This window comes from Solanum tuberosum, unplaced genomic scaffold (genome assembly GCF_000226075.1).
Source record: "Solanum tuberosum cultivar DM 1-3 516 R44 unplaced genomic scaffold, SolTub_3.0 scf00132, whole genome shotgun sequence".
In the NCBI taxonomy this organism is placed as follows: Eukaryota; Viridiplantae; Streptophyta; class Magnoliopsida; order Solanales; family Solanaceae; genus Solanum; species Solanum tuberosum.
Window position 1 is genome coordinate 156900 of NW_006239055.1, and position 10024 is coordinate 166923.

Consider the following 10024-nt stretch of genomic DNA (forward strand, 5'->3'; position numbering starts at 1 on the left):
CTAAGTCCTCTCAAACGCTAGCAAAATTCCTACAAAGGTCTTCACCCAAGTCTTCACCAACATCAACAAATGTACCACCCACAACAGGTTCTTGAGGTTGTGCAGCCTCTTCAAACCCTAAACCCTCACTACCCTCAAATGTTTAAATAGATTCTTTATCAAAAGTAGCATTAGATTCCCACCCACATCATTTACATATCCAATTCGGGGGGACCACAATAGATTCTTCAACTAAATGAATCATATAAAGTTCAACAATATCTCCATTTTTAACTGAGGTACAACACCCATAATATCTCTAACACTTTTAACTTCAACAACATGACACGCTTTAGGTGATTTAATATAAATAGTACAACAAGAACAATTATAGCCAATATTTTAAAATAAAATCAACAAATTCAAAGTAGAAGAATTTATCAATATCTACACCAAAACAATCAGTGACAATACCTCCATCATACTTAATACGGGGTTTTTGTTGTAATTTTCCACCATGGTGAAACCTCAAGGTGACGTACACATCCATTGTCAAACTAAATTTTTAAAAAAAAAAATAGATTAAGCTTTAGGCAAAACCCTAAACTCAAATGCTACAACCATCCAAACGAAAATTACTAACCTGGTAACTCTATTTTCGTCGAAAAACATCACAAATTTGAAAAATCCTTTCACAATATGCATTGAAGATCCCTTCGCAATAAACTGAGATTAGGTTTATACTTTGGGGATATTTTTTAAGAAATGGAATTTGAGATTTAGGGAATATTTGTTTAGAAATTGGTCGAGTTTTATTTTGGAAACGGGTGGGTTGTATATAATTTAGTAAGTTATTTTAAAAATAATTAGCGAGAGCTGTTGTATCAGAAAGGGGTTCGGACGAACCCATTAGCTTTTCCGTAGATCCTATATTCATATTGAAATATCAAATATAAAGTACATATATATTTCCTGCGAACCCACAAGCATAGTGAGGCGGGTGGCCCAGTGGTCTCTACTCACCCAACGAATTCCTTCCATTCACCCTGACGTGGGTTCGAAAGTTGTTGTGGGCACTTCATTTTTGGAATTAATTTTTCTATCCTAAAGATTAAAATATTTTATACAAATAAGAAAATCTATAAATGAAAAAGAAAAACAAAAAAATGTTTTTGTGTCCTACTCTAAACAATATCTAACTATTTATTTCTTCTCAGATATTGAAAAGCTTTTAAGCCAAATTTATTTTCAAAAGTTAGGGTTCTAACTTTTATTATTGATTTGATTGCTACTATCCAACCTTTGCCCTCCAGTATGTACTGTGTACTCTTATCTCTTCTTTTCATTTTTTTTCTTATTTGTTTGTAGGGTTGTTTCACATATTGATAATTGATTATATTAAAATAATTGTTGTTCGCTTTTCAAAAATTTTAACTTTTGAAGACAATAATGGTTCTAGGTGAAAATGAAACTAATAAAATATATGTTTTAGGTGCCAAAATGTTAATGGTGAATTTAATAATTTTAATCTCACTTAGAACAATATTGAAGCTTACAGTAAAATGTTCAAAATTTATATTAAAAAATATTCATATTTTTTAAACAATATTTTAAAATTTTAAATTAAATTACTCAAATCTTCATATTATTAAATTAAGTTTTACAATAACAATATCTAAGATAATGTTTTCAAACATGACTAACATCTCATTAACATAATTTGTGTTTTTTGTGATTTTTAGGATTCAAATCGTCGTTTTTTAGTGAATTAAATACTTGCATATTTATTCATTAATTTGACGGTTGTTACTTTACGTTAAGATTGTTGTCCTTTCTTAAAATTTAGAACCCACAGGCCTGAAATCCTAACTTCGCCTTTGGATGTGGACAAATGAAGACATGCATTCTTAACAACACCCAGCCTTCAATTGGGCTGGTGTCTGGAGGATTGAAAAAAATTCACTTCAAAGATGTTAAGGGAATATTTAAGCACCCGTATGGTTTAAGTGCTAAAGTACGTTGTCTTGCCAAGTTCGGGGTAGGGAAGGGGCTGGTTATGTTTTTTCTCATGTTAAAAACATACTTAAAATATATTATTTGTTTGAGTTTCATATCTAAACTATTGAGAGTGCGAATTTTAGACTTCAACCATCACTCATTAGTCTGAGAAACACACATCAACTAATATGTGTTGGTGTGTGTACTACACTCTCTTTTTTATTTAAAAACTTTTCCACATGGCTAAAACATTCCACCTTTATAAAAATATAATAAATTATTAGTATTAGTTAAAAAATAAATATCCTAAAAAAATGAATTTTTATATATTTTGTTTGAAATAATATTTAAAACAGTTCTCTTACCCCACCTACTACATCCCCATGTACCCCTCCCAATCCCCCCCAATATCCCAAAAATATTATTTTAAATTTCTTTTCTAAGATTTTTTTTAAAATTTTTTTTTCAGCCCCTCCCCTATAACCACTCACCCCTACCTCCACCTCCCCTCCCATTAAATAAAATTAGAAATTTTATTAATTTTTTTTTTAAAAAATCCTACCTCATCCCCAGAAGCATTTCACATTTTTAATTCCTTTTATTAAAAAATTAAAAGTAATTTCTTACCCCCCTTCCCCTCGAACCACTCACCCCCTACCTCCCCTAACTTCTCCACCTCCCAAAAGAATCATATATATATATATATATTTTGTTTTGGTTTATATATATACAAATGTTTTAAAGAAAATATTTGCTACTTGCATATCGAATATAAAAATATTGAAAATTCAAAAAAGGAAAGAAAAACGTTTAAATGGTAAGCACGTGATATGAGATTAATTATTTGAATTTGAAGTTACCATTTGCTAAATATTTGTGGAGGTGGATTTTTAAATGACCGGTTCATCATTTTTAGAAATTTTAATAAAATTATCATTTTACCCCTCCCGATACAGATCCTGAGTCATTTTTTATTAGATTTTGAAATTGTTTCGAGTTTTGAGTATAAAGTTGTGAATTATGAAATTTTGGAGTTTTAAAAGGCTAAAGTTGTTAAAAATGGTTTTTGGTGTCTCTTGAAGTTTTGAGTCTCGAAATGAAATTCCATCGATTTCATCCGTTCTGAAATGTGGAAATTGGTCCAAGGAAGTTGTCAGCTTCACATTTAGAGTCTTTTAGTTGATTTGAGGTCCTAAGTTGGAAATTTCTGAGATTTTAGCCTTTGGATTGACTTTGGTCAATATTTGAGGTTTGGATGCTCGGATCAGATGTTAAAGTTACTCAAGGATTATGATGTTACTATCCAGTATCTTCCGGGTAAGGCTAATGTGGTGGCAGACGCACTAAGCCAGAAGATGGTAAGTATGGGTAGTTTAGCTTGCTTGGGTGTGTCCAAGAGACCCTTGGTCAAGGAGATTCAGACCTTGGAGCTAAGTTCATGCAGTTGGGCATCTCAGAGAAAGGTGGGGTGTTAACTATCATTGAGATTAGGCCCACATTCATTGAGGAGATCTAGGCCAAGCAGTTTGAGGATGAGAGTTTGAATGAGCTAAGAAAGAAAACAGTGTCTAGTAAGGCACAAGATTTGGTTCTTGATGCGGGGGGTGTACTCAGTTTTAAGGGGAAGAATTTGTGTTCTCCGAGTGGATGACTTGATTCAGAAGATGTTGACAGAATCCCATGGTTCGCGGTATTCCATTCATCCGGGTGTGACCAAGATGTACCGAGATTTGAAATGACTTTATTGGTGGCTTGTATGAAGAAAGACATAACTGAGTTTGTGGCTAAGTGCCAAAACTGTCATCAGGTAAAGCATGAGCACCAAAGGCCTGCAGGTTTTCTTCAACGAATGTCAATTGCGGAATTGAAGTGGGAAAGGATAGCTATGTATTTTGTGGTTGGTCTTCCCAAGACCTTGGGAAAGTTTGACTCAATTTGGGTGGTGGTTGACAGGCTGACTAAGTCAGCCCACTTCATTCCAGTCAGAGTAGACTATAATGTTCAACAGTTGACTAGGTTTATGTGAAAGAAATAGTGAGGTTGCATAGGGTGCCCCTTTCTATCATCTCAAACCGTGGCATACAGTTCACATCCAAGTTTTGGGGAAAAAATTGCATGAGGAGTTGGGCACTCAACTTACTTTTAGCACAACTTTCCATCCACAAACGGACGATAGTCAGAGAGAACTATTCAAGTGTTAGAGGACATGTGTGATTGACTTTGGAGGGCATCGGGATAAGTTCCTACTGTTGTGTGAGTTCTCCTATAATAACAGTTACCTCTCCAGCATTGACATGGCACCATTCGAGGCACTTTATGGGAGGGGATGTAGATCACCCATAGGGTGGTTTGAGGCTGGAGATGTGAAACCTTTGGGGGTGATTTGGTGAAGGATGCTTAGGATAAGGTGAGGAGTATCCAAGCTAAGCTTCTAGCAGCCCAGAGTCGACATAAAAAGTATGCAGACCGCAAGGTAAGGGACATGACATTTCAGGCTGGTGAATAAGTTCTTCTAAAGATGTCGCCTATAAAAGGGGTGATGAGATTCGGCAAGAAGGACAAGCTTAGTCTTCCATACATTAGGCCATTTGAGATTCTTGACTGTGTAAGGCCAGTGGCTTATATGTTGGCTTTACCACGTAGCCTATTTGGAGTCCATCCAGTGTTTCATGTGTCCATGTTGAAAAAGTATCATGAGGACGGAGATTACATCATAACGTGGGACTCAATTTTTTTAGACAAAGACCTTCAGTATTAGGAGGAACTGGTTGCAATTCTAGATCGCGATGTCCGAAAGCTAAGAACCACGGAGATAAAGTCTGTGAAAGTTCAATGGAAGTATCGTCCGGTTGAGGAAGCAACTTGGGAAATCGAGAAGGACATGCGAGACAAGTATCCAGTTATTCGACGACTCAGGTACTACTATACTCTTGCTTTATCCCTTTTCTCATAGTTTCCATTCGGGGACGAGTGATGGGTAAATTGGTATCTATTGTAACGACCTGTTTCCGTCGTTATGGAAAAGCCAATGGGGAAGGAATTCGGGCCAGAAAACTTCTGAGTAGTAATTTGGAAATTTCTAGCCTAGGCCAGATTCGGACGAAATCTGAGTCTGTGAGGTCTAGAGAAATTTGGTAATGAATGAGGAATTTAATTATGAATTTGATCACATGAGTGGATAGCCAAGGCGTTAAGGAGCCTGTACGACTTTATGGAATCGAATTCGGGTGAGTAAAACTCCCGAAACTAGTCCTGGCGTGAAAGGGTAGTTTTAGAATGTCCCGGTTTGAAGGTGTGTTGTGAAATAGGAGCTTGGAACTCAAATTTCGAGTTTCTGTCTCCGTGCAAGCCGCCGAGGCGGGATTAATCCCTCTAGGGCGGGGCTGCTGGGGCGGATTGGGGTCCGCTGTGGCGGGATAGTCGCGACTTAAGTCGGGGAAAAACCCCAATTTCATTATTTTCTGCAAAACTTCGTTCTTAAGAGCTAAGGGACGACCCAAGGCGATTCTTGATAATTTTCCACTATTTCTAGCGCTAAAGGTAAGTTAATTACTCCCCTAATCCGTATTTTGATTCCTAGAACTTAGAATCTTGGGTAATTATCGTTAATGAAGGGTTTTGGCCTGAAGTTGATGGTGGGAAAAGCCCTAGTTGAACATTAGGATCATGGGTTTGGTTTTCGATTGATAAGTTTGTTATAATCCGGGTAAATTAGACCTTGTTTATTGATCCTTGCGTTAATTACTTGTTTATAGACCAAGAACAAGCTGAAAAACTTCGGAAATGGAAGGCTCAAGTGTCTTAGGAGTATCCAAGCTAGGTTTTGAGGTAAGTGATGGTTTGATTTCTTGTTGTGTGATGTATGCTTGTTAATTACTTCATTGTATGCATGTATATATATGAATGGGAAATGCAATCTATCTAATGAAATTATTATGTGGGAACAATTACATGTCATGAACCTATTACTTGATTGTATGAGTATGAGCATTGTTCATTATTGGTGTGATTGTGCTGACTAGATCGGGTGTCATGTTCTGACACATATATTGGATTTGTTGTCATGTTCCGACACATATATTGAACCGGGTGTCACGTTCTGACAGATGTATATTGGATCGGGTGTCACGTTCCAACACACTAACAGTTTGGGTGTGGGTTCCATGGGAGGACCACTTGTGATTATTATGTTCATGTTTACCTGTCATTGAATTTGGAAAATGGTATGTTGCTCCTAAAATGGTAACTGAACTATGCAGCCTGTATATGTGTGCTTACTGTGTTGCAATTGCTGGTATACATTGTGCTTACGAAAGTAGCCGTGTGATCCTACCAATACACTGTGGTTTCGTGTACTAATACTGCACACGCTCTTTCTTTGTTGAGTACAAGGCATCTTCAGGCGGCTACTACAGACCTCAGTTAGGAGATTATTGATCGCCACCAGATTCGAGGGTGATCCAGTTCTTTCAGGATGCCATGAATTCTTCTTTTGTTTAGTCCATTCTTTTCGGACTCAGACTATCTATTTAGGCTGTTATGTTTAGTTTTTGGGGTTGTGCCTCTTTTTTCCTTAGACTTGTTGGTTAAACAGAATTTTGGTACGATGACTTTCAGTTCTAGGGGTTGAATTTCCACAATAGTTGTTTGTTAGACCGTCGAAGTTTATGGGAACTTTGTATTTTAATTAGACATTTAAACCTGCTTCCGTATCTTTAAATGCTTAGTTTTAGTTAAATTATTTAGTTGGGTTGTAGTAATGGTTCTCCCATCGTAGGGTTAGTGTGGGTGCCAATCACGACGATCTGGGTCGTGACACCCATTTATTCAAATTGCTTGATATGAGTGTTGTTAGTTTCATAATTTCATTATAAATACGTGTTTGACTAGATTGAAATGATTTGAACATTGTTCAGAAGGAAAACTCAAGTCTTGGATTGACTTTTGATTGAATTAAAGCAAGTGAACTTCTAAGGCTTGTAAATACTTGTAGAATCTTGGACTCTCTTTATTATATGTGTTGGGGAGTAATGAGGTCATGAGTTAATATGCTCAAAATGAATAAACTTAATGATAGAGACAGGATTAACTAAAAAGAGATTGTTTTGATAATAGTGTATTGTGCATTGTGAGTTGCCTTGAGTGTTGATATTGATTCAGTGATGAATGTGATACCTTGATAGTATGGTTGTGGATGTGAATTGCTTGTGATTGTTATATCTTCATTATTGTGTGAACAAGCCTATTTGCATTGATTTTGAAACACTGTGTGGAGATATACTCTATTAATGTCGAGGTCATTGCCGATGAGTATAATTGATGTCAATGTTATTGTTGGCGAGTGTGATTGATGTCGAAGTCATTACCGATGGTGTTATTGATGTTTAGGTCATCATCGACGAGAGTGATTGATGCTTAGGTCATTGCCAACAAATGATATTGATGCCAAGGTCATTGTCGTTGAGAGTGATTGATGCTAAGGTCATTGCTGCCAAGTGATATTGATGTCGAGGTCATTGGCGGTGAATGTTATTGATGTTGAGGTTATTGCCAACGAGTGTGATTGACATTTGTGATAATTGAACTTTTAATTAATGGGCTGACTTGTCGTGGTGAGATTAGAGGAGTGCTATCACGTCCATTTTTTTGTCGTGATAATATTTTTTGTCTCTGTTAAATACCACGTGACAAGATTTTTTTAAATAAATGAGAGATTGTAGCACACATACCAACACATATTAGTTTATGCGTGTTTCTCAAACTAATGAGTGATAGTTTAGGTATATAAAACTCACACTTCCAAAAGTTTAGACATGAAACTCAAAAAGTAAGATAGTTTATCTTTGTTTTTGACACTTTCATTCTTATGTAATTAACTATGGTGACTGGTAGTCCCGCTTTATCACTTTGAAAGTTCTAATGAATGTATAATGTATAGTGTACCAAAATACGCAATAAATAAATAAGTTAAGTCATACATATGAGAGAAGAATTAATATTAATTACAGAAATTACATATACAAAAATTTAAAGAACAAATTAGGGCTTCAATTGAGCTCATAGATGGATCATTACAAGTTTTTTAACGACTAAAAGAAACATGGATATTTTGATGTGTACTAATTATTCACTATAGCACGTATTAATTGTCCATTTAATTGAACAATAATTATGGTTATATGTTTTTTTTAAAAAATATTATCTTCAAATTATAAGACAAAAAATCTGAAAAACAGTGATGAAAGAGAAAAAAAAAAAAAAAAGGTGAAGAGAAAGAGAAAAGATATATATATATATTTTTCACTTTAGAGAGTACCACATCACTAAGAGTTTATTCCATGCTTTATTAATATTATTATTATATATAAATTCTCACATTTTTATGACCTTTTTCTTGGTCTCCATGCCTTCATAACCTCCCCGTCAAGATACATTCTTAACACAATTCTTATTGTTTGAAGTCTGATTCATTGTAACGCTTTTAATTCACACTTACTTCTCGTTTAAATTGCTAAAAAATGAGGTTTTTCGAGATATACAGGGCAACATAAAATAACAAATTATCTTATTTCAGTATTTAGTATTTTGAGTTTTATTTTACAACACATTATCATCACGAGATTTTAATTTGTTTTAATCTTTTTTTCTCAATGTTGTGCTTTAATATTATCAAAGTTTGAGTTCGTGACACTTAAGACCTTACGTGATTTGATTTTTCTTCTTCAAAACATACCCGAGTCTCGTAGAACTTGTGGCACCCATCATGGCATCATCCCAAGTCATAAGATACGTAATAAATTCAATTAAAGAAACAAAAGTTTGAGTACTCAAAACAACCCAATGGATCATTCCAAATCAATAAACTACCAATTACTAACCTCTAATTTGAGCACGTAGATGGAGGGGCCAGACACGCCAGTCCTTGGATATAAACAAGTAAGATACTTCTAAAAGAGTGAAACAATCACATGAGTTTAGTTGGAATCCTTTTGGAGTAAAATCAGTTTGCTATAACATGTTCCCTCTAACATTACTTTATTTGTATAATAATGGGAAAATGTTGGTATTCTGATTGAATTTTATGGCATTTTCCTTGTAACATTACTTGACTTCCAGCATCATATCTATGTATTTGTGAGGTGACCAGCTAGTCAGTTTATCTTAAAATATTTATTACGTGTAGAAAGTGTAGACAAACTTTAAACTATTGATGTAAATTAGACCTATGTATTGGACAAAATTGGCTAAAACACGTGGCAATAGAAGGAAGGGAGACACAATGATGTGGACAAAGAGACAAAGGGGGCAGGTGGCGCAGACAAGATCATACAGATCATCTGAGCATGACATGAATATTACTTAGTGACTTTCAACCATTGATTAAGATACATTAAGGCTCGAGTGAAGCTTTCTTATTGACTGCTTTCCCACCATTATAATTTATCAATAGTCTACTCCATTCATTTACAAAGACATTCTAATACTTTTAGAAATACAATTACAACTCTATTATTCTTGTCCTTCGGGATGACTCAGTTGGTTTGGAGGGTGGTTATCCACACGGATGATTTGGGATCAATCTTCGCTCAATGCCTTCTAAGTCGAGCATGTCGCATAGGGCTTGCCTAGTGCAGTTTATATCCCCTGTGTGGTTTGCAGGCTATTACACAGTCGAGAATTTACCCAGTGCGCACAAAATGCTCACCACAGAGTTCTCACTCAAAGAGCAGAGACTGTGGCATAAATTGTAGCGGTTGCAGGTTATCCTGAGGTTCCAAAAAACTCTATTATGCTTGAGCTGCAAATTTGCTTTACCTTACTTATTCAATCTGAATTCTTTAAGCATTTTATCCTCGAACATTTTTGGAGCTAAGACCTACGCCTTTGGTCTTTGGATCCAGTCTCGGTAACAACAACAAAGCTAGAAACTCCATATGCTTCACTCTCTTATTTGTTTCATTTGTTTTTACTTACTAATGTTACGACCCGAAATCAAATTGTGATGGCGCTTAGCAACCCTGGGTAGGCAAGCCAATACCTAAAACTA

General features: G+C 35.5%; 1 protein-coding gene across 1 annotated transcript; it reads left to right on the forward strand.

Moving 5' to 3' along the window:
- The first annotated feature begins 4495 nt into the window (after positions 1-4495).
- LOC107061284 (uncharacterized) lies at positions 4496-9721 on the forward strand. Its single transcript, XM_015310296.1, has 3 exons — positions 4496-4648; positions 4736-4893; positions 9637-9721. Exons 1-3 carry the CDS (start codon positions 4496-4498, stop codon positions 9719-9721), a joined length of 396 nt encoding a protein of 131 aa, XP_015165782.1.
- Positions 9722-10024: the final 303 nt, after the last annotated feature.